The sequence below is a fragment of the Ornithorhynchus anatinus genome, chromosome X1 (assembly GCF_004115215.2).
Source record: "Ornithorhynchus anatinus isolate Pmale09 chromosome X1, mOrnAna1.pri.v4, whole genome shotgun sequence".
Classification (NCBI taxonomy): Eukaryota; Metazoa; Chordata; class Mammalia; order Monotremata; family Ornithorhynchidae; genus Ornithorhynchus; species Ornithorhynchus anatinus.
Window position 1 is genome coordinate 102,370,999 of NC_041749.1, and position 27,447 is coordinate 102,398,445.

The 27,447-nt window shown below is 42.4% G+C and overlaps 1 protein-coding gene across 2 annotated transcripts in view; it reads left to right on the forward strand.

Moving 5' to 3' along the window:
- The window catches only part of VGLL4 (vestigial like family member 4), a 152,153-nt gene that overhangs the window by 77,476 nt on the left and 47,230 nt on the right, over positions 1–27,447 (forward strand). The window contains exon 1 of one of the 2 annotated variants that reach the window (XM_029050188.1): positions 8,605–8,686. The exons of the other annotated variant lie outside the window; for it this stretch is intronic. Within the exon in view, the coding sequence (XP_028906021.1) occupies positions 8,605–8,686 (82 nt within the window). Of the gene's footprint in view, positions 1–8,604; positions 8,687–27,447 lie in introns of those variants that run through there. 2 annotated transcript variants of the gene reach the window in all.

Genomic DNA, 27,447 nt, shown 5'->3' on the forward strand with positions numbered 1-27,447 from the left:
TTTTCATGTTAATCCATTGATCAATGGTATTTATTGAGCACTTACCGTGTGTGTAAGTACCGTGTACTTACTGTATTAAGTACTTGGGAGAGTACAATATAAGAGTTGGTAGACATGTTCCCTTCCCACACCGAGTTTACAGTCTAGAGGGGGAGACAGACACAAATATAAATAAACAAACTGCGGCTGTGTGCAGAAGTGCTGTGTTTGCATATAACAATGCAATCACAATGCAGTCAATGCATAATGAGTATCTACTTTGTGCAAAGCAATGTATAGCATTGTGGGGAACAAAAAAGAAGTAATAATAATAATGATGGCATTTTTAGAGCACTTACTATGTACCAAGCACTATTCTAAGCGCTGGGGGTGGGGGGGGTACAAGGTAATCAGGTTGTCCCACATGGGGCTCACAGTCTTAATCCCCATTTTCTAGATGAGGTAACTGAGGCTCAGAGAAGTGAAGTAACTTGCCCAAAGTCACACAGCTGACAAGTGGTAGGGCTGGGATTAGAACCCAGCACCTCTGACTCCCAAGCCCATGCTCTTTCCATTGAGCCATGCTGCTTCTCTAGAAGTAGAAGATATGGTCCCTGCCCTCAAGGGGTTTATGATTTAATGGAGGCAGGACAGACTTACAGATAGGTTTAAACACAAGCAGCAGAAACATAGAAGCTTTTATAAAATCAGTTACAACTGTGATAAAATTTCAGACATTGTGGAAGAATAAGAGCAGTTGGGGTAACTTGATTGATGGTGTTAGGGCCAGGAGGTGAGTTTTAAACTGGGTTTTTAAGGAGGGGAGGTAGATGGTTTGGTGAAAGGTATAGGACAAACACTGTAGATTGTGAGGGATCTACAGGTCTCCCTCTTCTGTAAAACAGGGATTTAAATACCTGTTCTCCCTCCTACTTAGACTTTGAACACTGTGTGAAACAGGGATTGGATGTAATCCCCATATACTGTGTCTGCTCCAGTGCTTAGTACAGTGCTGGGCGCATAGTAAGAGCTCATAAAATACCACAATCAATATTTTTACTAGTCCAAAACATCATGACTGTAAGAAATCAAGCAAGAAGCCAATGGAATAATTGGAAAATATAAACAATTTTATGTTGTCTAGCAACTTGTACTCGGAATGGTTAATTATAGTCTGCCTAATATCCATTTTACTAGGCAGGAGCCTAATGAAGCTTAAATATTGGTTGCCTTACAGAGCCAGTATTCATCAACCAATTTTTTATGTTAAAATGAAACTCCGCTTCATGTTAATCAAATGAAAAACTGATATGAGTGAAAACCCAATCTTTTTTCTTCCATGAAAAATAGGTAGCACTCAGAATAGAAGGGCAGCTGCAGGAAGATCCCATGTGTGCTTTTTGCTATATGCCGTTTGTGGTTTAATAGAATTGATAGCTCTTCTGTTAATCACAATGTCATAATATCAGACATTACTCTTCATAGCCAAGATGACGAGGCCCTTGGCTTCTTCTTGTCTGATTTAACAATGTGAATAAGGGATTGTTTTCCCTCTGTTGTCTCAGAGGGCTGAATATAGCGAGTCAAATGGCCGGTTGGCTTATGTATGCGGTTGTGGTTGATTTGGTTCACCTTTGGACCAGCTCAGGTTCGAAAAAGGTACTTCTGCTTCTCTTTGTTGGTGCTTGCGATTTTGGTCTTTGTGGCTTTTTTTAGTATTATTATCATTTGTGTCAGTCGTATCTCCCCCACTTGTAACTTTTTGAGGGCAGGGATTATGGCACACCCTCCCTGGTGCTTTTTTAGTATGATACCCATGGAGAGCATTACAGATAGTCTGGGAAGGCACGCAAAAGCACATCTCCGTTCCCATCGGATGGCCTAGTGTCTAATCCCCCTGTACGTGTGCTAGTTTGTCACTGGATCAGGTCTACTCTAGGGAACAAAGTGCACTTGGAAATGAATTATTCCCTCCTCTGGCCTCTTTCACTTGGAAGTGAATTATTCTCTCCTCTGGCCTCCCAACATTCTGAATTGTTTGAATGCTACGATGATGTCGTTGAGGCATTCCTTTCAAATACCAATGAACAATTCACCTTGGAACTATCGACCAACACAATTTTCACACTGTAAGGAATAGCCAACTCCCTTTGGCTCTGATGATGACTAGAGCCGACATACGATTTCAGGAGCAAAGAAGTGAATGACCGGCCTAATTTAGATCTATGGTACATGCCATCCCTTGTGGAAACGGATGCGGAGTGAAATAGTATACCAGTAGATGCCTGGGAGATCCTGAGTCTTTCTAAGGGACATGTTGAAGTCGATTCAGAAACGGCTTCATGGCCACCACCAAACAGCTGCTAAAACTCTCGGTTTTGGCCTCTCCATCCAACATAATTGAGGAATCTCACTAACCCCTCATTGACTCAGATTCAGACCTGAGAGTCTACAGTCGTATAAAAAGAAAAAAGCATTCTTGGCCCACACTGTTCTCCTTATAATCTATCAATGGCATTTATTGAGGGCTTACTGTGTGCAGAGCAGTGTACTAAGCACTTGGTGGGGAGTACAATATAACAGTTGGTAGACACGTTCTCTGCCCACATTGAGCTTCCCCTGGCCTGGAAACTCTCTCCCTCTCCTGTTCAGTCAGTCATATTTATTGAGCACTCACTGTTCTTACAGTTGAGAAAGTACAGTACAAAAATAAACAGACACATTCCCTGCCCCCAATGAGCTTACAGTCTAGAGACAGACATCAGTACAAATAAATAAGTTACAGATATGTACAGAAGTGCTGTAGGTCTGGGTGGGGGGAAGAACAAAGGGACCAAGTCAGGGCAATGCAGAAGGGAGTGGGAGAAGAAATAGGGGTTGGGGGGCCTAGTCAGGGAAGGCCTCTTGGAAGAGATGTGCCTTCAGTAAGGCTGTGAAGTGGGGGAGAGTAATTGTCTGTCAGATTTGAGGGAGGGCATTCCAGGCCAGAGGCAGAACGTGGGCCGGGGGTTGATGGTGAGACAGGCGAGACCGAGCCACAGTGAGAAGGTTAGCACTAGAGGAGCAAAGTGTGTGGGCTGGTGTGTAAGAGAGTAGGGAGGTGAGGTAGGAGGGGGCAAGGTGATTAAGTGCTTTGAAGCTAATGATGAGGAGTTTTGGTTTAATACGGAGGTGAATGGGCAGCCACTGGGGTTTTTTGAGGAACGGGGCGACGTCCTGAACGTTTTTGTAGAAAGATGGTCCGGGCAGCAGAGTGAAGTATGGACTGGAGTGGGGAGAGACAGGAGGCTGGGAGATCAGCAAGGAGGCTGATGCAGTAATCCAGGCGAGATAGCATGAGAGGTTGTATTAATGTGGTAGCAGTTTGGATGGAGAGGAAAGGGTGGATTTTAATGATGTCAAGGTGGGACCGACAGGATTTAGTAATGGATTGAAGGATAATGCCAAGGTTATGGGTCTGAGACAGGAAAGATGGTGGTGCCGCCTACAGTGATGGAAAATCTGACAGCCCAAAAACCCCACTTCCTCCAACAAGTCTTCCCCTCCTAATTCCCTACACCCTAAACCACATCAACCCAATATTTATGTATTAATTTAGTGGTTTGTATTCATTTATACCCATCCTCAGCACTTGTTTATAAATGTACAGTCAATTAATTATGCTGTTTGCTCAACTTGAAAGTCTCTTTTGGGTTTTTTTCCCATTAGGAGGTAAGATCTTTGGGGGCAGGGAGCAGTTCTTCTGCTTCTCTTATCCTTCACCAAGTGCTTACTGTAGTACATTGCACCCAGTGGGTGTACTCAGTAAAAGCCATTATTATTATTACTATTTTTCTTGCCTGTCCATCCTTCCAAGTGTCATTACCTTACATTTGAAACTCCTACAGGACAGGAGTTTTGTCTCCTTCACATGTAATCACGTCTGCTGGGTAAAAGATTGCACATAGTGGGCATAGTTGTCAACTTTTCACTGTGCGTATCAGGGACGGGGGGGGGGGGGGGCGGTGGGGGGGGGTGTCAAAAGTGAGCGTGGATTTTAGTGAGAATGGGGACTGGAAGGGGGCCAGTTTCAAAGAGCTAACAGGCCAGAAAGCCACCCTTTTGACTTGTCTCAACCCTGATTAAAGATTCTCAGATTGTTTTAGACACCAGAGATAAGCAAAGTTGGAAGTCCAGCTGAAAAAGCTGCTGCTCTGTATATGTATTTATTGATTAATCATTTGATTTTCATTTTGCATGTTCCACCTCTAAAATATTCTGGCCCACAGTAAATAACTTGACATATATTTTAATGTGGAAAATTATTTTAAGCACTTGTGTATGTTTGTACGTATTTATTACTCTATTTTATTAATGATGTGTATATGTCTATAATTCTATTCACCTATTTTGATGCTATTGATGCCTGTCTACTTGTTTAGTTTTGGTGTCTGTCTCCCCCTTCAAGACGGTGAGCCCGTTGTTGGGTAGGGATCGTCTCTATCTGTGTGCTCTGCACACAGTAAACGCTCAATAAATACGATTGAATGAATGAATGAATGAAAGAAATACATTTCGCTAGGTTAAATGTGAAATATAATATGAGGGAAAGCTTTACTGTCCTGTGCTTTGGTTTGTTCCCGAGATCCCAGCCAGATTTGCTCAAAAAAGGCGCATGTGTGATTTTCTTAGAATAGCTGTAGGGGGTGCTGTTGTACTGAAAGTGTAAGTTAATTGGAGCTTTTAATCTTAAACGGGGAAAGAAGTAGTCGAGTAAAAATGTATATTTGCCTTCTTTTTTAAAAAACCACCGCAATACAGAAAGCTGCATAACATCTGTCACAGGTAGAAGGCTACTTAAAGGTAGTTAGAAGCAGTACAATTTACAATATTTCAAAAATAACAAAGCTCGAAAGATGCTGTTTAATGGTGAGAGCCTTTTACATATACTTGACAAATAGCTTGGCAAAATGTTCTTGCTCTTGATGTTACTGTATTTCAACCTGAAGTATTTCAAACTGAAGAGAAGCTCAGTGAATCATTTGTGCTTGTGAATTTGATCCCTGAAAGAGCATGTATATTACACAAATTTAAAAGATGGATTTTCACTGGTTTTTGTCTTGAAGATCATTCCTGAACCTTGAACATCCAGACATTTGCAGAAACTTCTGAGTCTTTGCAAAGAATGATTTAACATTAATTTTTTCCACAGATTTTCTCATATTTTGTTGTTTCTTAAAGTAGTAATATAAAATAATGGTATTTCTTGAGCACCCACTCAATGCAGTGCAGTGTATCAAACCCTTGAAAAGGCACAGTGGAAAGAAGAGACGTTCTTAAAAGAACAGTTAGTCATTAAAGTTTGAACATGTTCTCTAAAATGGCTGGAAATCTTTTGAGCCCAGTTTTAAAAGAAAGATTAATTTTTTGCCTCCTATTTGTCACCCTTTCTGTGGGAGCAGGGGGGATTTTAATGTGATCTTCCTGCCCTTCTGCTATCAAGTATCCTGATTTTCTTGTACCTACCTCAGTGCTTAGAACACTGCTGGGAACATAGTAAACATGAACAAATAATGATTATTATTACTCTAAAGTTGAATTATCGAAATATTTGTTTCAGATGATTTGTTTAAATTGAGGTAATCTCTGGTAACTTTAATTTCCCATATTATTGTACAACAGTTTGAGGTACCTATGCACATAGCCCTCCTACCCTCTAAGCATGTAAGTACAACACCCCCACCCACAGCATTTATGTACATACATGGTTTGCTTCCCCTACCTAAAGTTTATCTTAATGTTTGTCTCCCCCACTACTTTGAAAACTCCTTGAGGGAAAGGATCATGTGTACTTACTTAATTGTACGCTCCCAGGTGCTTTAGTATAGTGTTCTGCAAGGAGTAAGAACTTAATGAATAGCATTGATTGATTGATTAGCTCTTTTCAATAGGTGAAGGAAGAGAATGAACCTTTTAAGTGATACCGTAACTAAAGAGTTAACCTAGCATCAGGAAGAGAGGAGAAATTTTGATTTAAGTGGAAACGGGTAGCCTTGTACCAACTGGATTATGCTTCTCTCCCAATATCTTTGAAAGTGCAAGGTTGTTTTCTTCCTCTCAAAGGGCAATTTCTGACTAGTTTAATGTTATGGATGTAAAAATTTTGTTTTTCCAGAAATTATTACAATTGCATTTGTGTAATATGCTTGGAAATTGTCGTCATCGTCAGCAACAGCAGTAATTGGCATTTATTAAGCATCCATTAGTACCCGTTCCTCATCAAATTGGTTTGTAACTAGAAATCCAAAGTCGGTATTCAACAAGAGTATCTCCTGCCATCTGTGCAGTCTATGCTATAAAGCAAAATATGCCTCAGATTCAGAAAAGATGACTGTCATTTATTTATTTTATTTTTAAATGGTATTTGGTATTTGTTAAGCGCTTACTATGTGCAGAGCACTGTTCTAAGTGCTGGGGTAGATACAGGGTAATCAGGTTGTCCCACGTGAGGCTCACAGTTAATCCCCATTTTACAGATGAGGGAACTGAGGCACAGAGAAGTTGTGACTTGCCCACAGTCACACAGCTGACAAGTGGCAGAGCCGGGATTCGAACCCATGACCTCTGACTCCCAAGCCCGGGCTCTTTCCACTGAGCCACACTGCAAGGCTTACCATGTGCCAGGCACTGTACTATATACGCTGGGATAGATGCAAGCTAATCATGTTGGACACAGTCCCTAACCCACATGGGACTCACAGTTTTCATCCCCATTTTACAGATGAAGTAACCAAGGCACAGAGAAGTCAAGTGATTTGTCCAAGGTCACTCGGCAGACAAAAGGCAGAGACAAGATTAGACCCAGGTCCTTCTGACTCCCAGGCCCGTGCTCTATCCACTAGACCATGCTGCTACTGGTTTATATGATTCAATCTCATGAATTAAGGAAACAGTTTACTAAAACCTTAGCCTTGTGGAAAGAACATGGGACTCAGTGCCCAGAGACCACTTGAATTTGAGTCCCAGCTCTGAGGCCCTAGCCTACTGTGTGACCTTGGGCAAGTCACTTAAGCTCTATGAGCCTCTATTTCCTCATCTGTAAAATGGAGATAAAATAGACTGTGAGCCATGGGTGGATCAGAGACTGGGCCTGGTCTCCTAAATCTTCTATTTAACTCAGTAAGCACTTCAATAGCGTAATTATTATTCCTGGTGTCCTGGAGTTACAAGTTCGGATCACAGTAGTGAAGTTAATGTTGAGGCTGTGCCTGTGAGAAGGGATTATATTTTTGTTTGTGAAAGCAGGAAAACTGAAAGCTTCCTTTTTAATGGGATTGATGGTCTTGTTTAGTATTTCTTGTACACTCACAGTGTGCAGATTTAGCGAAGAATATGAATACAACATGGTCTCTGCCATCTAAGAGCTTCCAGTGACCTTTTAATGGGAGTGTACCTCAATTTCTTTGCCAACCTCCTTGCCTTATCCCCACTGTGGAAATTGCAGCTACCCATGTATGTTCACTCCACAGGTAGTTGAGCTTCTATGGTGGTGTATGTTTCTAGTTCATAAAACTGGTGGTATAGAAACTTTCAAATATTCATTTAATTTTAGTGCCAATACTCTCTCCCCCCCACCTCCCTCCCCACCATTCCCCCCCCAAAATCACCTTGGAATTCTATTCATTATTGCAAATCAAAGATTTTCATTCCCAGATGTAATGCATTTTTAAAATAAAAGTCTCATATTTCAAGGTTGGGATAAGATGGATTTGATGATTTTAAGGCTTATTGAATAGGAGCTGATGAAAATGACCAAACAGGACAAATATAAATAAAGCAGAGTGAGGGGGTAGATTGCTTAGAAGTATTGTAAAGCTAAAAAGTTAAGCTCTTCATTTGGGCTGTGTGACAGTTTTAGCTGCCTAGATCTCCTACCCTATACTTGAAAAGAGGCCTCACTAATTTTTTTTTCTTCTGTTCCCGTTTTGCAGTGGCAGTGCTGCTTCCTGTCAAGAGCAGCTCTGACATGGCCACTTCTGTACAGACTCTCTACCTCCTCCTTCTCTTTCTTTCAAACACTCAATACATTTAGAGGCTGATCTTGTGCAGAAAATATCCCTGACATTTGAAGAGCTCCAGGGATTCATTGAGCATGCTCAGTCCTTCCCTCCTGCTAGAAAGAGGAAGCTAGTTTACATACGAGTCATACCAAGCATAGCCTGCATGTCAGTGCAGTTAACTTGCAGCGGGCTGTGAGGAGAACTAGCGTGTCTTTGTCCTAAGAAATGTTCTTGTTTTCTTTCTCTCTTTTTTTACGTTTTGATTTGAAGAAAACTTGGTAAAGATCTTCGAAACTACTTACTAATTTTAGATCGAAGACACGATACACGGTCTCCAAGTCAAAAACCCTTGAAGGGTTTTGTGTGTGTGTGTGAGTGTGTGTGTGTTTGTGTTTTTTTGTTTTGTTTTGTTTTGTTTTTTCGTTTTTTAAACTTTCACATACTTTGTTTTGGTAATCAGAGGCTGGGCCTCTAGCTTTCTGAAGTTTAGGAAAGAGCCAGGAGCTACTCAGCAACAATTGATTTCAGAATCCTCACTGTTTCTGGGTGAAAGCAAACAAGCTGGTCTTCTCTGCTAGCCCAATAAATGCTATTTATGAAGATGGACCTGTTGAACTACCAGTACTTGGACAAGATGAACAACAATATCGGCATTCTGTGCTATGAAGGTAGATGTTTTGTTTCAGAAATAGCCCCTTTTCTGTATGTGAATTCCATACCCTATTGTTTAGAATTCTAACATCCTGTACATTTTGTTCTCTTTCTCAGGACGTTGAAGCATTCTGTCAAACCAGAGCTCAGTAATTCTTTGTCAGGCAATTTGTTTTTTTGCGAAAGAACTTTCAGTCGTTTTACTTGAGAGGCATTGCTTAAAGTATTTATCAATAAACGGTCTTAGCCTTTTAACAGCAAAACCGTTTCTTACTGCTCGTTTAGTGCTGCTCAGGAAGCGCTTTTAGAAATACGTATCTAGGTTGAGCATGTATAGTTTTGATGTTTAAATGATGTGGTGTTATGCGTATACTTGTATGCTTTGTAAAACTAAAACGGGAATTTTAAAATCGGTATCTCGGGACGAACAGTTACAGTAGGTTTTTGTTTGAGTTGAGTTATTGTCTGGAACAATCAAGAATTTTGCTGTTCGGTTTGAGGCATTGGAAGGGCCCCTCTGTTTTAGAGCACAGACTGGCCCTTTGTTTGACTTCTCATTTCCTGTATAGCTCTGACATTGAAGGATGTTCCTCCACACTCTGGTCCCTTGTGGAAACAATTACACAACACACCAGAAAGTTAACTCTTAAAAACAAAATCCTGAGTTGGTCGAGTTTTCTTACTTCCCGGCTAATGGTAGCTTGATGAGTCTCAGCACTTAGAACTACCTAAAGTTACCTCTGGTTGTAGTAACAAGGGAGAAATCAGCGCCTTAATCTCCTGGAGCTTTATCTACGTGCAATTCGAAGAAGTGGTAATGGCCTGGCTTGGAGTGGAAAGAAAGCCACCACTGAGCTAATTCAGCTTGGCAAAAGGAGTGTTTTTGCTGTAACCACATACAAACAGTGCAGAAATCTCCCCTCTGATTCAGCAGGAGTATTTTCCATGTTCTTTTAGAAAGTAAACTTGATATTTCTTTTGGAAAAGAAGCAGCAAAAAAACTTATGGAGGGTGTTCATGACCCAATTGTGTTCCCCTGGAAAAGACCAGAGGCCCATCACTCACAAGTGGATTGAAATTCACCCTAAAATGTGTCCCTGCTCTCTGGCTATATTTTTAGTTGCCCTTGGGGACAAAGAACTGTTTTTTAGAATTAGAAAATATCCTCATTCTGCCATTGCTTTAGGTAAGTTTTGATGAATAGCTTTCTTTGAATCTGCACTGTAACGACCCTGACTTGCATTTTGAGCTCCCTTGGATGAGCAAGCAGAACTGATGGTAGCGTGAACTGCAAATCTTTCATCTGGTTTACCTGCTGTTTTAACAGAGTTGCCTCTTGAAACTTTGTTTCCTTCGGTGAATAAGAACTTTGATTGTGCTGTTCATTGTTCTGCCCCTCCTCCTTCATCAGCTATTGTATGAGAAAATCGTTGTTTTCTATGCCTAGGGGTCTGAACATCTTTGGGGAGTAGCACTCAGGTTCATTTTATGTCTCCAGCTGCTGGTGGAGGGGAAGATATGCCGAAGTGCCCTGCATGGGTTGATTCATTGTTGTTTGTTTTACAATGTATAAAGGAGTCCCTTATGTGGCCTTCGGCTCTCCCCAAAGTTATTTATGCAGAAGAGACTCTGATTTTGAAAGTAAAATAGATGTATGGGAAACGAGAGATAATATACTATAGTCTCTGTTTAGTTTAAACATCTGTTGCTATTTTCCTTATTATGGAAGTTAACATTATTTTAACACCAAAATAAACACATAGAAAATGAAGAAAAGCAAAGCAAAACTTGAGTGGTGTTTATAGTGAGTTGTTTATATCTTAGTGGTTTCCCCAGTGTAAACACCATTCACATCTGTACTGAACTCTGAAGGGTGTTTTTGGAGATGGGCACAGCACTCCCATGCCATCACTGTGGCATTTATTTTACAAGAGGGCCTAAATACTGAAAGGAAGATCTTGCTGTTTCAAAGCTATCACAGCTTGGTTGTGTATGTTGAGGAACAAATGTCGTTGACCAGTCTGTTAATGAGGTTCCATTGAGTGGATACTTGAGCTCACTCCCATACTCAGGAGAATGAATTCTGCGAATTGGATGCACAAATGTATTATGGATGGTTTTGTTCCATTTTCCATTCTGCTGCCGTTCATCGCCGGGAACTTTTCCATTGGTTGCAGCTCACCTCCTTTTACACCATTATCCTTACTCCAATTTCTTCCCTTTCTTTCCTTCCCGCCTTTCTCCCCGAACCAAGGGGATAAACAAAAGAAATGAAGGAACAATAACAACCTTCGTTTAGGAGGACAGATTTTCCTGTTTTCACCAGCCATCTATAACCTCACTGATCTTCGATTGCCTGAGCCACCTCCTGCTCATTCAAAGTCTCCTAAAACTCGCACCTCATGCAGGATGCCTTCCTAGACTTAAGTGGATTGGGTGAGGACTTTGCTCTCTTTCCTCAAATCCCAGGCTCTGCTGCCCAATAATTGTTCTTCTCTCTAAGGTCCATCAAGTCAAGCAAAGTAAAAAAAAAAAGATAACCAAAAGAAGGCTTAAAACTAAGTATAACACTTAATATCTGCATTTGCTTGGGGAGAAGGGAGGGCTTCTCTCTCCGCGACGGGTGTCTACTTAATCACACATGAGCTCATTGCTTTCTAAGGGACAGAGACTGGATTTTAGGGTTTGTTCCTGCGGGTCACTCTGCACCTTTTAGAGATTGGGAACCTTTGTGGGCCAGGGATCATGTCCAACTGCCACCTCTGTCCATTTTCCCAGCGCTTAGTAGAGTGCTTGGGACACCATAAACACTTAAGAAATACTAGTACTACTATTATCAGCACTCAGTAAATGATCAGCAACCACAGTGGGTAACCCAATAAATCATTGGTATTTATTGTGCACTTACTATGTGCAGAACATTGTACTAAGGACTTGGGAGAGTACAATACAACAGCGTTAGCCGATCCGTGCCCTGCCCACGACGAACAGTTACATTAGCACGAAGTGCCCCCCTTGCTCCACCTTTCTCCGAAAATGGAAGCGGGTGGGAGACAGTCGGTTGTAACCATAATGTGAGGGTTACATTCTTGGTGAAACTCTGGTTATGTGCACTTCGACCAATATCCCACACGTGCACACAACCATTTTTTTCTGAGTGCATCGTGCTCTAACCATGTTGTGGTCGGAAGACCATTCCCTAATTCCCTATCAGAGTTCTCTCCTAAACACGCAGTGGAATAACTCGTTGTAGAAGAATCTTGTGAGTTGCAGGCTTAGGGGGGCAGTAGAGGAAATGATGGCTCAGGGTAGAAAATAAAAACGAGTTAAAGTCTCCATTGGAAAAAAGGGTAGAGTTAGGCTATTGTTGCTGCAAGATGGCTGACAGTTTTGTTTGGATAATTATTTGGTGCTGAAAGCTTATGTGCTTATAAATATACTCGTGGCTGGACGTGGCTGCTGTTGCTGGTGATGCCTTAATTATAGGGTAAGAGCCGTCAATGTGTAATTTGGCAGAGAAAACCCTCCCCGTTTTAGATTAACCGTGTGATTTATAATGCAGGAAAGTAAATATAAATTGCAGGTTGGAGCATTTGAAAAAGATGAAGAGAGCATTTTAAGTTTTCCAGAACCTAGGACTGTTCACCATTTAGAATAGGGGATTTAAAATAATCAGCTCTGCCCCGGAAGAGTGAATTTTAAATAATTTGGGGGGGGGGGGACTTGAAGAGGAACTGAATGAGAGTTGCTAACTTGAGACTTTGAGAAGGGTCTTAAATGGAGCTTAATGAATGATCTCTTCTGCGGAGTTTTCTGCCAGTTAACAACTGCCAGTTTAATGGAGTTGAGCTTTGGCTTCATTGTTCTCTGCCTAATGAGCTCAGAGGCATCAGGAAACTCAGGAGAGCTGTGGGCCCTCACTGAGGTGAAAAGGCCACAGAGCAGAACCATTTTGTACCAGCCTCCAGTTCCTCGCACTCCATATCAAATGACAAGCACTCGATCTGGGGGTGTATTCTGAGCTAGAACATCTGTAACTTGTTTTGCTGTGGAAACTCATTTTACTTCAGCTAGAGACTTTCCTTGGGAGCCTTATGTGTTGGGTGAGGTCATGGGAGAGGTGGGGTTAATAAAACCAGCCCAGGTGAGTCTAGATCTAGATTGGCTCGTTTGCCTTTTTGGTTAATTACAGTTTTGGAACATGGAGAGGTGTGATTATTCTCTCTAACACTGCCCTCACCCGTTTCCCTGCCCCTCACCCCACCCTCAATCTTTCTCCTTAGTGGAAGATTATTTTCCTGGCTGTTTATCATTATCATTTGGAGTGTACAGATGGCTCTGTTTGGAAGGCAGAGCTGTCTTCCTTTCTCCCTCCTCCTTCTATTGTTTAAATCTTTGTTTTTGCTGTGTTCCTACGGCTCGGATTTGTTGCAGTGGAAAAGACAGGGAAAAAAAGCATTTAAAATGCAAAGAAAAAAAAATCCCTCCTGGCATGTGAAGAGGCTCAAAAGCCTCTCCTCCCCCCCAATAATTTTAGTTCTACTCATTCTTCTGGGCAGTACAGAAGACTGGATTTTGTTAGGAAGAAAATGAGATCCAGATTTGCTGCCAAGCATTGCTTTTGAATATACATATGTATACATTTTCCTAGCAGAGATGGTGGTTATTTAGCTGCAGATGCATATTACATAATTAGCTCACGGACTTTCTACAATAATGAAGCATTTCTCTTGCTCCAGTGTTGGGCTTGAGTAGCACTGTAGCTTTTTAGTGCAAAGCTAATCTTTTTAAAAAAAACTTGAGACCAGTTCCAAAAATGTTCATTGTGGAAGCTGGATTTAAAATGCAGAGCCTGAAAGTCATTTTGCTAACTCCATTTGCTCATTTTTTCCCCAAACGTCACATTATGGTATATTCAAAATAATAATTTCCATCAGTTTGCTTTGCTGAATTTGCCCTTCATTCTCTTTGTATCGTCAGTCTCTTCTCACTCTGAAGCCGGCTTCACTTTTGGTGACTGAAACAGTGTCTTTTAACCCTACCCTTCTGGTGACAAAAAGAGCCGGAGTGGCTGGTTATCTCATAAACCAAGTTGACATTCTTAAGCGCCTATGGAGCTGATTTTGCTGACATTTAATATCCCAACCTCCCTATTTCAGGCTTTTGTTTGCAAAGAGGTTAAGTAAACATAACTAAGGAAGTGTATTAACTAAGTTAATAGGGAACATCTAAAAATGGCTTCTCACTGAAGGCTTGGTTCAGGAAGAGAAAGGAACTTTACGGCGGTCTGTCTCTTTCTACAGTGCCCCCATAAAACTGGATGTTCCCAGTTCTCGTTATAGATTATTCTGCAGTTGGGGCTTAGTGCCATTTTTGAAGTACAGGAAAGACCAGCAAAAAATAACTTCACCATTGATATTTTAGATCTCGCCCAGCCAGTTTCTGGGCTGGAACTGCCCTCTTTGATGTGCAATGTGAAAAGGGAGTTCCTCCCTCGCTTCCTGCCCCCTCCCCCAGCTTCACTAGTATGCTAAATAGGAGCTAATGGTGTTTTGGCTTAAATTTTTTCCTTTCGTAGTTCTTCCTCCTCCCCCTCCATTTAGAACTCTCCATAATCAACTTGGTACTGTACGGGGGCCCCAGGAAAGAAATTCAGTGCAGAAATACTGCACAGTTTTGGGAGAAGGGGAGGTGGGAGACTACATTTCAAATGCATGGCTTAATTAGGGTCTGTGAGCAGCAAGTTGAATTCTGCATTAATGAGCAGTTTGCTTAAAGGTTGCGACTTGTTACTCACAAGTCAACTTTGTTGCAGTGCCAGATTTCTTTGGATGTAAATCCAGGGACTTTTGGATACATAGAAAAAGCTTAAATTGCTCCAGTATTCAAACAATACACTGCATTGTATAGAAGACTGCTAGAGAGCAACCAAGGACGGGAACAACAGCCTACATTGTGCCCAATCTGAAATTGTGAATGAAAAGGGTTTATCCATAGGTATTGGTCTCAATTTTTATTTTATTTGCTCTGCCTGAAAATGGTTCCTTGTTCATTCCATTTGGAATTTAATACACATAGAGCTGTATGGCTCGATTTGGGCAGATTGGGGGGGGGGGGGACAAAATTGAATATGATTGATGCAGATAGACTTTGCCAAGCAGTATAACAAAGTTGTTTGCACTACCCACAATCCAACAGGACAGAGTCCATAATTCTTCACCAATAGTAGTGTGAGGGAGGGGATGAGTGCATTTTTCTGGAGGGCTTTCTTATTGCTAAATGAGTAAACATCGTAATGCATGGAAAAAGGTTGTATTTTAATAAATAACCAGATTCTCTCCCTTTTACTCTTGTAGTCTCGTCTTTCTGGTATTTCCAATAGTGCTTTTGAGTCGGACGAAGAGCAAACTACAGGAATCCTCACCCTTGCAATATGATTGGTTCCTAAAAAACTAAGGGGAACCGTTGTGAGTTGGAACCAGTTTTCCCATAGGAATAATGTTATAGTTAGGAGAATTGGATCCCTAACCAAGGCCAGATACCCCATTTTTTTTAATCAAATGACTCCAAATTAGGTACTTGGTCGATTTACAGACGATTAATATTAACTACATTACGTATTGAGTCAGAGAGGTTCTACCATAGGGTAGCCAACTTTTCTTCATTGGAATTAAGATGGATGTCGATTCTCCCCACTGACTCCACCTGGCAATTAAGTAAACTACTTCTCTCTTTCTATCTCCCTGTTGTCCGTTCCCCCCCCCCCCCCCCATCCTCTTTAAGCTTTCTCCTACACTTCCCTTCCCATTGTAGTTTTTAAAATTGATTCCTAAAGCACCCCCTCCAAAATGGTATAAATGTCTTGAGAAATGTCTTTCATTGTAATTTGAAATGGCTTAAATGGAGGACTTCCTTTGTTGCCTGATCCATAGCGAATCATTTTTTTTTTCCTCTATAGAAAACCCTTGCTTTATATGGAGAGCCATAAAATAATTGCCAGCATGTCAATGGACTGTAGAATGCCACTAGTTTGTGTGGCTTCAACACTGCTAGCTGAACCCAAATCAGGAAAATACTAGGGTGATGGAGTGTGATCAAGAAGAATTTGAATAGCTACTGTGTTGATGGCATCACACTAGGTACTTTGTATGTTACTATGAACAAGTCCTATTTGTTCCCCTCAAGGAGCTTACAATCTGAAGAAGGAGAATTTGTGAGAGTGTGGGATCGAACTCTTGAAGAGAGGGGTGTCTGCCTCTCCAAATAAAGCTTCCCAGATGCAGAGGCCACTGAGGAATCCTGCTTAAGGAATAAGTGACTGTGGTCAAGTCACCTAACTAGCCTCTCTAGCAAAGAGGCCAACTTTTCATTTTGAGCATGTGAAAAGGAAAGGGGAGGCAGGGCTGGAAGGAGGGGAGAGAATGAAGAGGATAATGATAATAGTGGTAGATATTTGTTATGCATTTACCAGGTGCCAAGCACTGAAGTAAGCACTGGGATAGATACAAGGTAATCAGGTTGGAAACAGTCCCTGTCCCACACGGGGATCCCAGGCTAAGTGGACAGGAGAACAGGTATTGAGCCCTCATTTTACAAATGAGGAAGCCCAGAGAAGCAACTCACCTAAGGTCACAGAGTAGGAAAGTGGCAGAGCCCGGCTAAAGTCTGGGTTCTCTGACTCCCAGGCGCCATGCTCTTTCCAATAGGCTGCAGTGCCTACTGGATGGAAGGAAGAAACAAGTGGGGAGGGGACAGGAAAGAATGGAGGGAAGGGAGAGGGTATTTCCCCTCGGCTGCCACCCTGAGCCTAGGCTGCTCCCACTCAGACAGCAGCTGCAGAAGATGGTGGCACTGGGTTTGGAAGCAACACAGCAACTGTGCCAACTGACCCCATATTCATTCTATCCTATTTATTGAGCGCTTATTCTGTGCAGAGCACTGTACTAAGCACGTGGAATGTACAGTTCAGCAACAGAGAGAGACAATCCCTGCCCAACAGTGGGCTCACAGTCTAAAAGCCATATGGCTTCCAGAGCCACTGCAGACCTGACGTTTACCTCCTTCCTGGAACATCCCCACTGGGGCCCTGCATTAGATGAGCCTCTGGCCCGGCCCTGGAGCCCAGTGACTATAAGGGGAGCCCTTTCTGGCTTCAAGAGGCCAACTAGGAGTCACCACCCTGCTCCCCAGGAGCAGATGCATTGCTCTCATACTTGTTTTCATTCCATGTGTTTTCTTTTTCATTTTCTCCCGTGCGCTATTTTGAAAAGAAAAGAAACAAAATAGCGAGAAGAACCCTGGCAGGCCACACATAAGGAAGGCGCAGAGTAGAGCTCAACAGTCATGGTGCTTTCTTATGCAGGGTTGTTTCAGCTGGAGTGGTCTAATATTTACCAAGTCCCCCCACAGTACATTGAGATAATTCCTCCTGAGAGGAAGGAGCAGACGTTTTTAAAGTGATGGAGAATGAGACAACGTGCATGGAAAGGAGAGTCCATGTTCCTTTGTTCCATTTGGCTCTGTGTACGGCTCTGTTGCTTCACATACTGTTACCATTCCCTCCTTGCTTTGGTCCCAGCTTGTATACCTTTGGGCTTTGAAAATCTGCCCATAATTCACACCTGTCTTCTTGACCGGCTGGCACTGCAGCCAGACATGACCGGCGATCGATTGACTAGATCCCGGGATTCCCAAATGGTTCGTGACTCAGTGCGAATCGTTAGAGTTCCGTTTGGCTGCTGTCTAACTGTCCCAATTTTTGCTTTGCCCTCCCGGGCAAGATTGTAAAGATGATTGATTTGCAAAAGCAGCAAGAGTCTTTCATGGATATACATTTCACTGTGCAAAAGGGCACACCCCCACCCCCCCGCTTTTTTAATCTAGATTTGTGATTCTTGGATGAGAAAAACGGACCCCATCCCTTGACTGGTTTTCCCTCAGACCCCACCCAGAAAAGCCCACAGCTTATTTTCAACTGGGATAACTCTGTGGTATATCTTCAGCAAGCACGACCTAGTGGAGAGAGCCTGGGCTTGGAGTCAAAAGGACCTGGGTTCTAATTCTGACTCTGCCACTTGTCTGCTGTGTGACCTTGGGCAAATCATTTCACTTCTCTGTGCCTCGATTACTTCATCTCTAAAATGGGGGTTACGACTGTGAGCCCCATGTGGGATGTGGACTGTGTCCAACCTGATTATCTTGTATCTACCCCAGTGCTTGGTACATAATGAGTGTTTTAAAAATACCATTAAAAATAAAACAGAAAAAAAGGAAGTCAGTCAATCAATCTTATTTATTGAGCACTTACTGTGTGCAGAGCACTGTACTAAGCGCTTGGGAAAGTACAATCTAAGAGACACATTTGGGCTCATGGGTGCGTTTCAGAAGAGAAACCGTGGGTGTTTTTGTAACCTGAAGTTCTGTGGATTTCAGAACCAGATGTAGACCCAGCCTAAGATTGAATGGGTTCTGAGCCAGATTGCCTACACATTTTTTTTTTCCACCCCAAGTGTTGGATTTTTTTGTTCTTTGTTTTAACAGTGCATATTCTGCAGGGACAGATAAACCTGGGGCTGCCAAATGCAAACAATCAGGTTTAGAAGGTCTGCTAGAGTAATTTAGGAAAAAGATGGAATGCCATGTATGAATTATCTGACTCAAAACAGCAATATCCAATTATGCTGAGTCCTTTGCAAGCTAGTCTGCCAAAGATCCTCTTCTGGGCATAGGAAAAGTTGGACATGAGAATTGCAGCACCCCTTTTGAAGTCCTTTTGGAGTTAGAGAAAGGGCCATATGATTCGGACTCAGCAAGTTAAATACTTAATTTATTGAGTTTGGTATCAGTGTTTCATGCATGGAAGGAGATTTTTAAAAATGGTGTCTCTCTGAAGCAATTATACGTCCTCTCCTCTTCTGACATCTGGTGTGCATTGCTGCTGTTTAACCCCTACCCTTTAGCCTGCCTCCTGTGGCATCTCAGAAAGCTATCACAGCCACTCTGTGGTTGGCTCAAATTAAATCTCATGGAGCCAGCTGGGAGAATGCTGACATGTACAGTTTTCCTGCTGAATACGTTGAAACCAGTGCTTGCAGTTAAAAGGTGAACTTTTCTCTGCAGGCCCCCCTGCAGATCCTCAACTAGGCAGGGAGAGAGAGTGTCTTCCACAGACATGGCCAGCTGTACGTGAGACAACCCAATAGCCTTGTATCTACCCCAGCGCTTAGAACAGCACTTGGCACATAATAAGCGCTTAACAAACACCATCATTACTATTATTACCAGCGAAAAAATCATCTCCTATATCTCTGGAGCGTTCAAAGCCCTTCCATGTGTTTCCTTATTTATACCCTAACAGTTTTGTGCTGTAAGTAAGGGCTGATACATATACCATCTAATATCTGCCTTGACTAACCCAGGATAATTCTCTTACCCCTGAATTTATCCAAACCCTCGTAGACTATTTTGATTTTTCCAGCCTGGCCACCTTCCTGCGATAACAAATTTCATATCCCTAATACCCATTGTGAAAAAGTGCTTTGTTTTTAACCTTATCACCTCCAGGCTTCATTGGGTACCCCATGTCCTGGTGTAGTGGGGTAGACCACAGGCTCCTTGTGGGCAGGGATCATATCTACCAACTCTCTTGTGTTGTACTCTCCCAAGCACTTAGTCCAGTGCTCTGGACAAGTGTTCAGTAAATGCCATCGATTGGTGAACAACAATTTCTTGTTTGTCCTGGCCACACCCTTCATGATTTTGTAGATTCATCTCGTCCCCTTTCAGCCTTTGTCTTTCGCCACTGGATTCACACAGAAGCTACTCCATGCCCCCTGATCATCTTGGTTTCCCTTTCCTGCCCATTCTCTAGCACAAATGCATCCTTCCTGAGGTAGGGTGACCAGATCTGCAAGCAGTACACTTAACACGTGTTTTCTCTATGCATTTTGTCTGCAACAATGATAGAAAATTAGGGAATGTTCTTTTGACAAACTGAGCCCATTTGGATACAGCGCGGCAGTGCTGGAAAAAACAGATGTGCGCCGTGTTGGACACAAGTTATATGATGCAAGTTTTTTTCTTTAAAGTTGTGCTTTGCAGGAATGCTACCCCTGTGGTTATATGAGGATTGGTTGTTTTTCAAGTGTGGCTCTATCATGTTTTCCAGTGGTGACAGAGCCATGGCTTTTGTTTTTCTTCACCCAACTTGATGATACCCCAGTCTCTGATTGGCCTTTATGGCTGCAGATGCACACAGAATGCATTGATTTAGTGGAATTGACTTGTCCAGGGTCACATGACAAATAAGTGGTGTCCTTAATGTGGTGCCAGTGCTGGGGTAATAAGTGTACTTCTAAAATTAATTTCCCTTTCACTCGTGGGTGAGTATGTCCTCATAAAAATACATTTCTTTGTATAAAAATGACTTTGATTTAAAACAAAAACAACCCCACATAATCCAATCTAACAGGCAAGAAACTCAAACTATAAAGTTTGTAAGATGCAGGTAAAATATTTCGCTTTTTCAACCATTTCAAAAGACATAAAATGCTCAAGTTTCATGTCTGTAACTTCTTTTTGGGAGAAGTGCACTTACCTTTTAAACTTTTGTTTTGGAAGTTTGACCCCCGTTCCCCTATTCTGAAATCAACCAATCAGTGGTATTTATTGAGTGCCTACTGAGTGCAAAAAATTGTACTAAACACATGGGAGAGTACAACAGAAACAAGACTCACAATTTCTATGATAAAAGAATGTCCAAAACAAAAAGAAAAATTACAGACAGAAATATTTACTAATAATGTGAACGGAAGGAATGACAAGACTATTGCAAGCACTTATACAACCATAAAATGAAGCACCTGAGTATGTTTTCCAATATCATATATACGTAAGTTGTAAGGGAGGCCGTTGGGTGTTATGAGTAAATTCAACAACATCCAAGTTGATTGAGGGAGAATAAAGCCAAAATGTGGACACCTTTTATGGTATTAGCATGGCTTAGTGGAAAGAGCACAGGCTTGGGAGTCAGAGGTTGTGGGTTCTTATCCCAGCTCCACCGCTACTCAACTGTGTGACTTTGGGCAAGTCATTTAACGTCTCGTGTCTCAGTTACCTCATCTGTAAAATGGGGATTAAGACTGTGAGTCCCATATAGGACAACCTCATTACCTTGTATCTACCCAGTGCTTAGAACAGTGCTTGGCACATAGTAAGCGCTCAACAAATACCATCATTTTTTCAGCCAATCTGTAATCATCTCCTGCTTTTGGAAAAGTAAGAAACCCTTAACGAGTGCTAAAGGAAGGTTTTTTAAACCCTTAGCGCTGTGCACACAGTAAGCATTCAATCAGTCAGTAAATCGTATTTATTGGGTGCTTACTGTGTGCACAGCACTGTACTAAATGCTTGGGAGAGTAAAATATAACAATGTAACACATTCCCTACCCACAAGGAGTTTACAGTGTACAGGACAAAAAATCCCATTGATTGATTGAAAAGATCACTCTCCCCATTCCCAGGAAGGGCAATAAAGTCTGAGCCTATAGCCACTTTTATGTGTATTGATATACAAACTAAGTAAATGCTTCCTCTAATGTGTGATCCAGGAGTACTTGTGAGTACTGCTCCCAAGAAGATAAATAAGAATCTTTTCAGGCAATATATCACCTTGCCAGATGGAGTCCCCTCAATTACACTAGCTTCCACCTGCTGCCTCCTTTAAAAAATAAACAAAAAGCTCTATGTGCCAGGCACTGTACTAAGTGCTGAGGAAGAGACAGCAAATCAGGTTGGACACAGCCCATGTCCCAATGGGGCTCACCATCTTAATCCCCATTTTACAGATGAGGCAACTGACGCACAGAGAAGTTAAGCGGCTCATCCAAGGTCACACAGCAGACAAGTGGCAGAGCCAGGATTAGAACCCATATTTTGACCAAACTTGTTCTCAACTCATCCCAGAGCTCAGATGCTCCCATTTCTCTTGTCCCCAGCTTGAGTTTAAAGCAGGTGTTTCTCTGTTGGCAGAAAATTGTTTGATAGTGTCTCCCCCTGGGGACCAGGAGGGAAATTAGGCAAGAACCAAAATCCCATGGAATTTGCTGGGACCTAGGACACCTAGTAGAGTGCAAATGGAAACATCCTGGAGTCTTTTCCATTCCCATTATTCCCATAAGTTTTGTGTTAAAGCTGAACCAATTTGATGCCATTGAAGTGCAATAGCTCTTTATTAATAACTATTGTCAGCACCAAAAGGCATCAACAAACCCTGCTGTCTATCAGTGGATCAATCAATATTTTATTTCTGTCTTGTGAACCCCATGTTGCTTAGACTGTGAACCCAGGGCCTGGACCTGATAATCTTGTATTTCCCCTGGTGCTTAATACAGCTCTTGGCACATAGTAGGCACTGAACAGATGCCAGTATTAAAAATTAAATGGAAATGAAAACCACTGGGCCAAAGATTCTGAAAAGCAGGGCATGTTTTTTCCCAAAGCAAAGATTTTCTCTGGAAATCTAGAAATCAAGTTCCGCATGTGGGAGGAACTTGTACTCTCCCCAGTGCTTAGTACAGTGCTCTGCATACAGTAAGCGCTCAATAAATGCCATTGATTGATTGAACTGGGGAAGTGTGACTGACTCCATTTCTGTGGGACTATCGGGACCCTTTAGAGAGTGGTTCGTTAACCCAGGAACAGAGCCAGGTTGAGTGAGATGAGTCACTTATTAGTATTCTTAATCTTCATCCTTGTCTTTTATGTTTTTGTTCGCTTTGCCTTCTGTGACTGTTGCCAATCCCTTGCCCACCTTATTCATAGACGGTGAGCCTTGAGCGCTTACTTTGTACAGAGCACTGTACTAAGTACATGGGAGAGTACAGTAAAACAGAGTGGAAAGCCACGTTCCCTGCCCACCAGGAGCTTCAAGTCTAGAGGACTGTTTTCTTCTACTTGAACCTCTCAGAGAAATTCTGTTAAATTTGGTAGCACTTCTTCTAAGCTCCTTGGAAGAGATGAACAGCGGGAAATGAATCTTCTTTGCTGGCCCCCAATCCTGTTCATAAGTGATGCTAACTTCCCTCTGGAAGGTTATGTCACCATCAGCGACCGATTGATTGAATCAGGATTGGCTCTGCCAATGTGCACGGGCCTGGAGATTTATTAATAGACTGTTAATAAGCCTTCAGACAGTGCACCACGGTGGCATATGTGCTCTTTTCCCTGAGTGCTTCTGCTTTACTCTTTGGAACATGGACTTTTCTCTTGATTATTATTTTATCATTAAATATAATCGTGTTGTTAATGCATTTAATGTAAGCAGAAATGTCTCTAAAGATACCATCCTGTGCATTCAACTGCATTTGATACTTCTGAGCTAGAAAATTTTTCCTTTCCCAGATTTGCGTTTGAAGTGGAAAGCAAGCTTTTTAATCTTTGATCATTTTCCCTTAATGACAGACAGACAGCTCTTTGATCAGCTCAGGTTTGCTGTTTCGTACAGTTTCTCAAGAAGTCACTTACCTTGGTGGCAGAGAATAGACTTAAAGTAGTGCCCGGAAACTACCGTGATTTTGAAGGGCATGATAGTAATGTGAATATGTCAGATCTAAAGTAAATATATTGGCATAGGGTCAGTAGTTCCTGACCTTGTATTGCTCAAATGGTTCTCTAGGTGATGTAATACTCCAGTCCATAGAAATAATTGAAGCTATTGAGGTTAGACCTGGGAAATAATACAGACCTGCAAAATAAAGTTTGCAACTACTGGGCATGTTGATTGTGATCCCTCTAGACCGTAAGCTTGTTGCGGGCAGGGAATATGTCTACCAACTGTGTTACAGTATACACTCTTAAGCGCTTAGTATAGTGCTCTGCATACAGTAAGTGCTCAGTAAATACCATTGATTGATTGTGAGGATACAGACCCTGAATTTTAATGGAATACTTGTATTTATAATGAAATTTTTAGTCATTCATGGTTTTTTTCCTTAGTGTTTGGATATGTCCTAGTAAGCTTTTCTCAGACAGTATCCCTTCTAGAATTAGGCCTAGAAGATTAGGCCTTGAGGTTTTTAACATAGATGTCCAAACTAAAAGATGAATGTTGGAAACTGTTGTGGAATACATCCAAAATGGTTCTTTGGGGATGCTGTGGGGTGGGGGGAAGTGATTCAATCATTGGTATTTATTTATTGAGCACTTACTGTGTTCAGAGCACTGTACTAAGCACTTGGAGGAGTACAATATGATAGAGTTGGAAGGTATGATCCCTGCCTGCAACGAGCTTAAAGTCCAGTGGGGCAGGAGGAGGGGAGAAAGTACATTTAATTAGCAGCACTAATGCAGTATTATTCAGAGTGCTTTTTGGCATTTTAATCATTTGGAAAGACTCTCAGAACTTTTTTCCATAGTCTATTTTTCATCATTATCAACGTGTAGAGTAAATATTGAACTTTACAGAGCTGTCCATTATTTCAGCATTGGACAGTTTCTGAATTTGGAGCTCCTTTTTTGATCCTTGGAGGATTGATTTTACGGTCACTAGCCTTTGGAGACTGAAGTTTGGTGATTTGACAGCTGGGAGGCATTGGGCAGAATTGCCTTTTAAGAAATCTGACACTGTCCTGTCAGCTCCCCACCTGGCAGGAATTGCTCACCTCGAGCACGTGGCTGCATAGGGAGCAGCATCACTACTGGTTGGAGAGGGTCTCACTGCTTTTTTGGGTGGTGGGGAGGGTCTCAAGTGTACAGGGAAGATTCTTGAGACAAGAATAAATCACAATCTTGCCCCTTGAAAAGGAAAGGGGCAAAGATAGATTGTTGCTCAAAGTATGTTCTTTTTTCTGAAAATGAAGTTTGTAGGTTATTTGTTCTTTGGGGTGAAGGAACACCCTTGCAATGACTGGCCAAGAGGAAAGGAGAACTTGAATGTGAAAAAAAGCAATATAAAGGTGTTCGAGTGTCGCTTAGATTTTTGTCTTCATCATCGAGTGCATTTTTTGGGCATTCCCTGGGTGCTTGGCCCTGTGCTCTGTCTTCTGGGCATTAAATGGTCCAATTTTGAAATCGATTCTTCAGGTCCTGTGATTTAGAACAATAACAAACATCTTTTGAAGAAGGAGTTGCACAAATGACTGTATTTATTATGTGTTATTTCTATTGGATCAAGGAAAGGAATGGCAAATTGGGTTTTGATCCCTTTAAATAAAAGATGTGGCCATTTGAAAATGTGACTGTGAGCTTAACTTAGGCCTCTAGGCTTCTCTTTCCCTTCATGATTGTTGTCCCTTGAAAGAGTTTAAACGGGACCTGGGTATAGTACTTAAAATCTGACTCACTATAACTACTTATGATTGATGTTTTGCTTCAGAAATTTCTCATGGGATGAGAAATGCACACCGGTGAGAACAGGTACAATTGTTAGAGCTTGTTTTGTTCCTTGTCGAACTGATTTGCTTTTAGCCGCTGCTTCTGATAAGGGTCATTTTACATAATCACGGGAAAGATCTATAAAAGCTGAAGATGACTGGATTCAAAATTCAGTCTTTGAACCAGGGTGCTCAAAAGTGGAGGGAAAGTGCTTACATGTTGATTTAAGATCATTCTCTTTGCTTAATTGTGTCATTTTGAAAATGGATCCCACTTTTTTAAATGGGCTATTTTTCAAAATCATCATCTTCAAGAAGCAGAACGGGCACCCTGCTTTGGAAGTGCGGAACTGAACTTTAATCTTGCCTATTGCTTGTGTTACTTAGGGAAAGACTTCTTAATCATCTTTCCTTTGCCTTAAATGGTGGCGATCCTACCGACTTTTCTCTGGGGTGTTTAAAGGGTCAACTAATGTGTAATTGCAAAGTAATTTGAAATGCAAAGGGCAGTGCAGATACTTCTCTCTTACTCAGGGGACCAAGAGTCACCATCTCTCTACTTCTGCCCCACCGCACAGAATGCGCATGTCAGCCAAGGAACGGACAATCTGTTAGGGGCGTATTCCCTGCCCTGCTGTGTCCTGGGAAGGCCACTGTCACAGAGAGTATGACTGTGGGGATTGGAGCAACTAAATGTTCCTACCAGTTTCTGCCATTTCAACTCTGCTTCTTGCCCAGCTCTCTGGGGGTCTTGCCTTGACCGAATGAGAAATGGCAAGGGCCCACCCACCGCCGTAGCCATCCACTTCCCGGCTTCAGCTCTTGCCTTCAGTGATTGCAAAGGTGATGGCGGCAGCGGCAGTGTCTCCTCTTACCTGCTCCTGCCGCTGCTGAAGCTTCTCTGGGCAGTCGTCTTTGATGAATATCTGATTCTGTACCTCCTCGGTTGCCCCAATCTTCCCAATATCTGGCCTGGCACCTGCCTCCCGAACTCTGGAAGAGCCTGGGCAATTCTGTTAGTGAATGGTATTTCACTAGATATCTGGGACAGTTTACTAGAGCACATACCACACACACAGTCATGCTCTCTCTTGCTTGATCTGATCAAGTAGCGGATGCGCATTTTTGTGTTGAAAAGGGTTTAGAACTTCTCAAATAGCAGGGCCTTCCCATGCTGCCCCTCTGATCTCGGCTCAGTGACCAGGTCTGGTCCAGGCACTTAGCCGCTGCCTCTTGACTGGGCACTGTGATAAGGTAAGACAGTGGTCATAGTGAGGCAGCAGTAGGGAAGTAATTCCTCCTTTTCTTTTTTCCCACCTCCATTCTCCCCGTCCCTTCCTTCCCTCTTCTCCCCCTCTCCCTCGTATCCTTTTCTCTCTCCACCTTTCTCCTCCTTCCTCTTTTCTTCTCTCTCCCTTCTACCTGTCTCCCTTCTTTTTTCCTCTCCTGGCTTCCGCTTTTCTCCGTGACTGCCTCCTCCTGCTTCTCTCTCCCAGCCCCCTTTATAATAATAGTAATAATTATGGCATTTGTTAAGCACTTACTATGTGCAAAGCACTGTTCTAAGCACTGGGGAGGATACAAGGTGATCAGGTTGTCCCACATGGGGCTCACAGTCTTCATCCCTATTTTACAGATGAGGTAACTGAGGCCCAGAGAAGTTAAGTTACTTGCTCAAAGTCACACAGCTGACAAGTGGCTGAACCAGGATTTGAACCCATGACCTCTGACTCCCAATCCCGTGCTCGTTCCACTGAGCCACACTGCTTCTCTATGCCTGGGGTGGCCAGGATTCTTAACAAGGCTGCATGACCAGCCTGGAGTAAGGGACAACAAAGCTAGAGTTCCCCTGTGCCTTGGAAAGAGGAGGCAAGGCATTATTCTGCCATGTATATTTTTTTCTCCTTGATCCTGATGATTCATGTACCTGCTTGGAAAAGTTTCATTAGTCCATCGTTCAGTCATTCAGTTGTATTTATTGAGCGCCTACTGTGTGCAGAGCCCTGTACTAAGTACTTGGAAAGTACAATGCAGCAATAAAGAGAGAGGTCCCTGCCCACAATGGGCTTACAGTCTATCACAGATCTTTATTGGTCACTAATAGTAGCTGAGCGTCTTTGTGCATAGCACTTTATTAGATCTCTTGGAAATATGCAAAAAATATAAATCGAGGTCAGTCCCTGCCCATGAGAAACTTCCAATCGAGGGGGAAGGCCGACCCAGAAAAAAACAATTTTTAAGCGTGTACGCCCTTACCTCCCCTCCCCCTCCCTTCCAACTTGGAGCAAGGTCCCCAGTGTTCCAGATATTTCCAAAGCCACATTTCCTGCTTCACCTGCTCTCTGCTCTTGCAGGATGGTGGGTAGCCCCTCTAGGTTGGTGTTGGGTGGCATCAGGGAGGCGGTCAA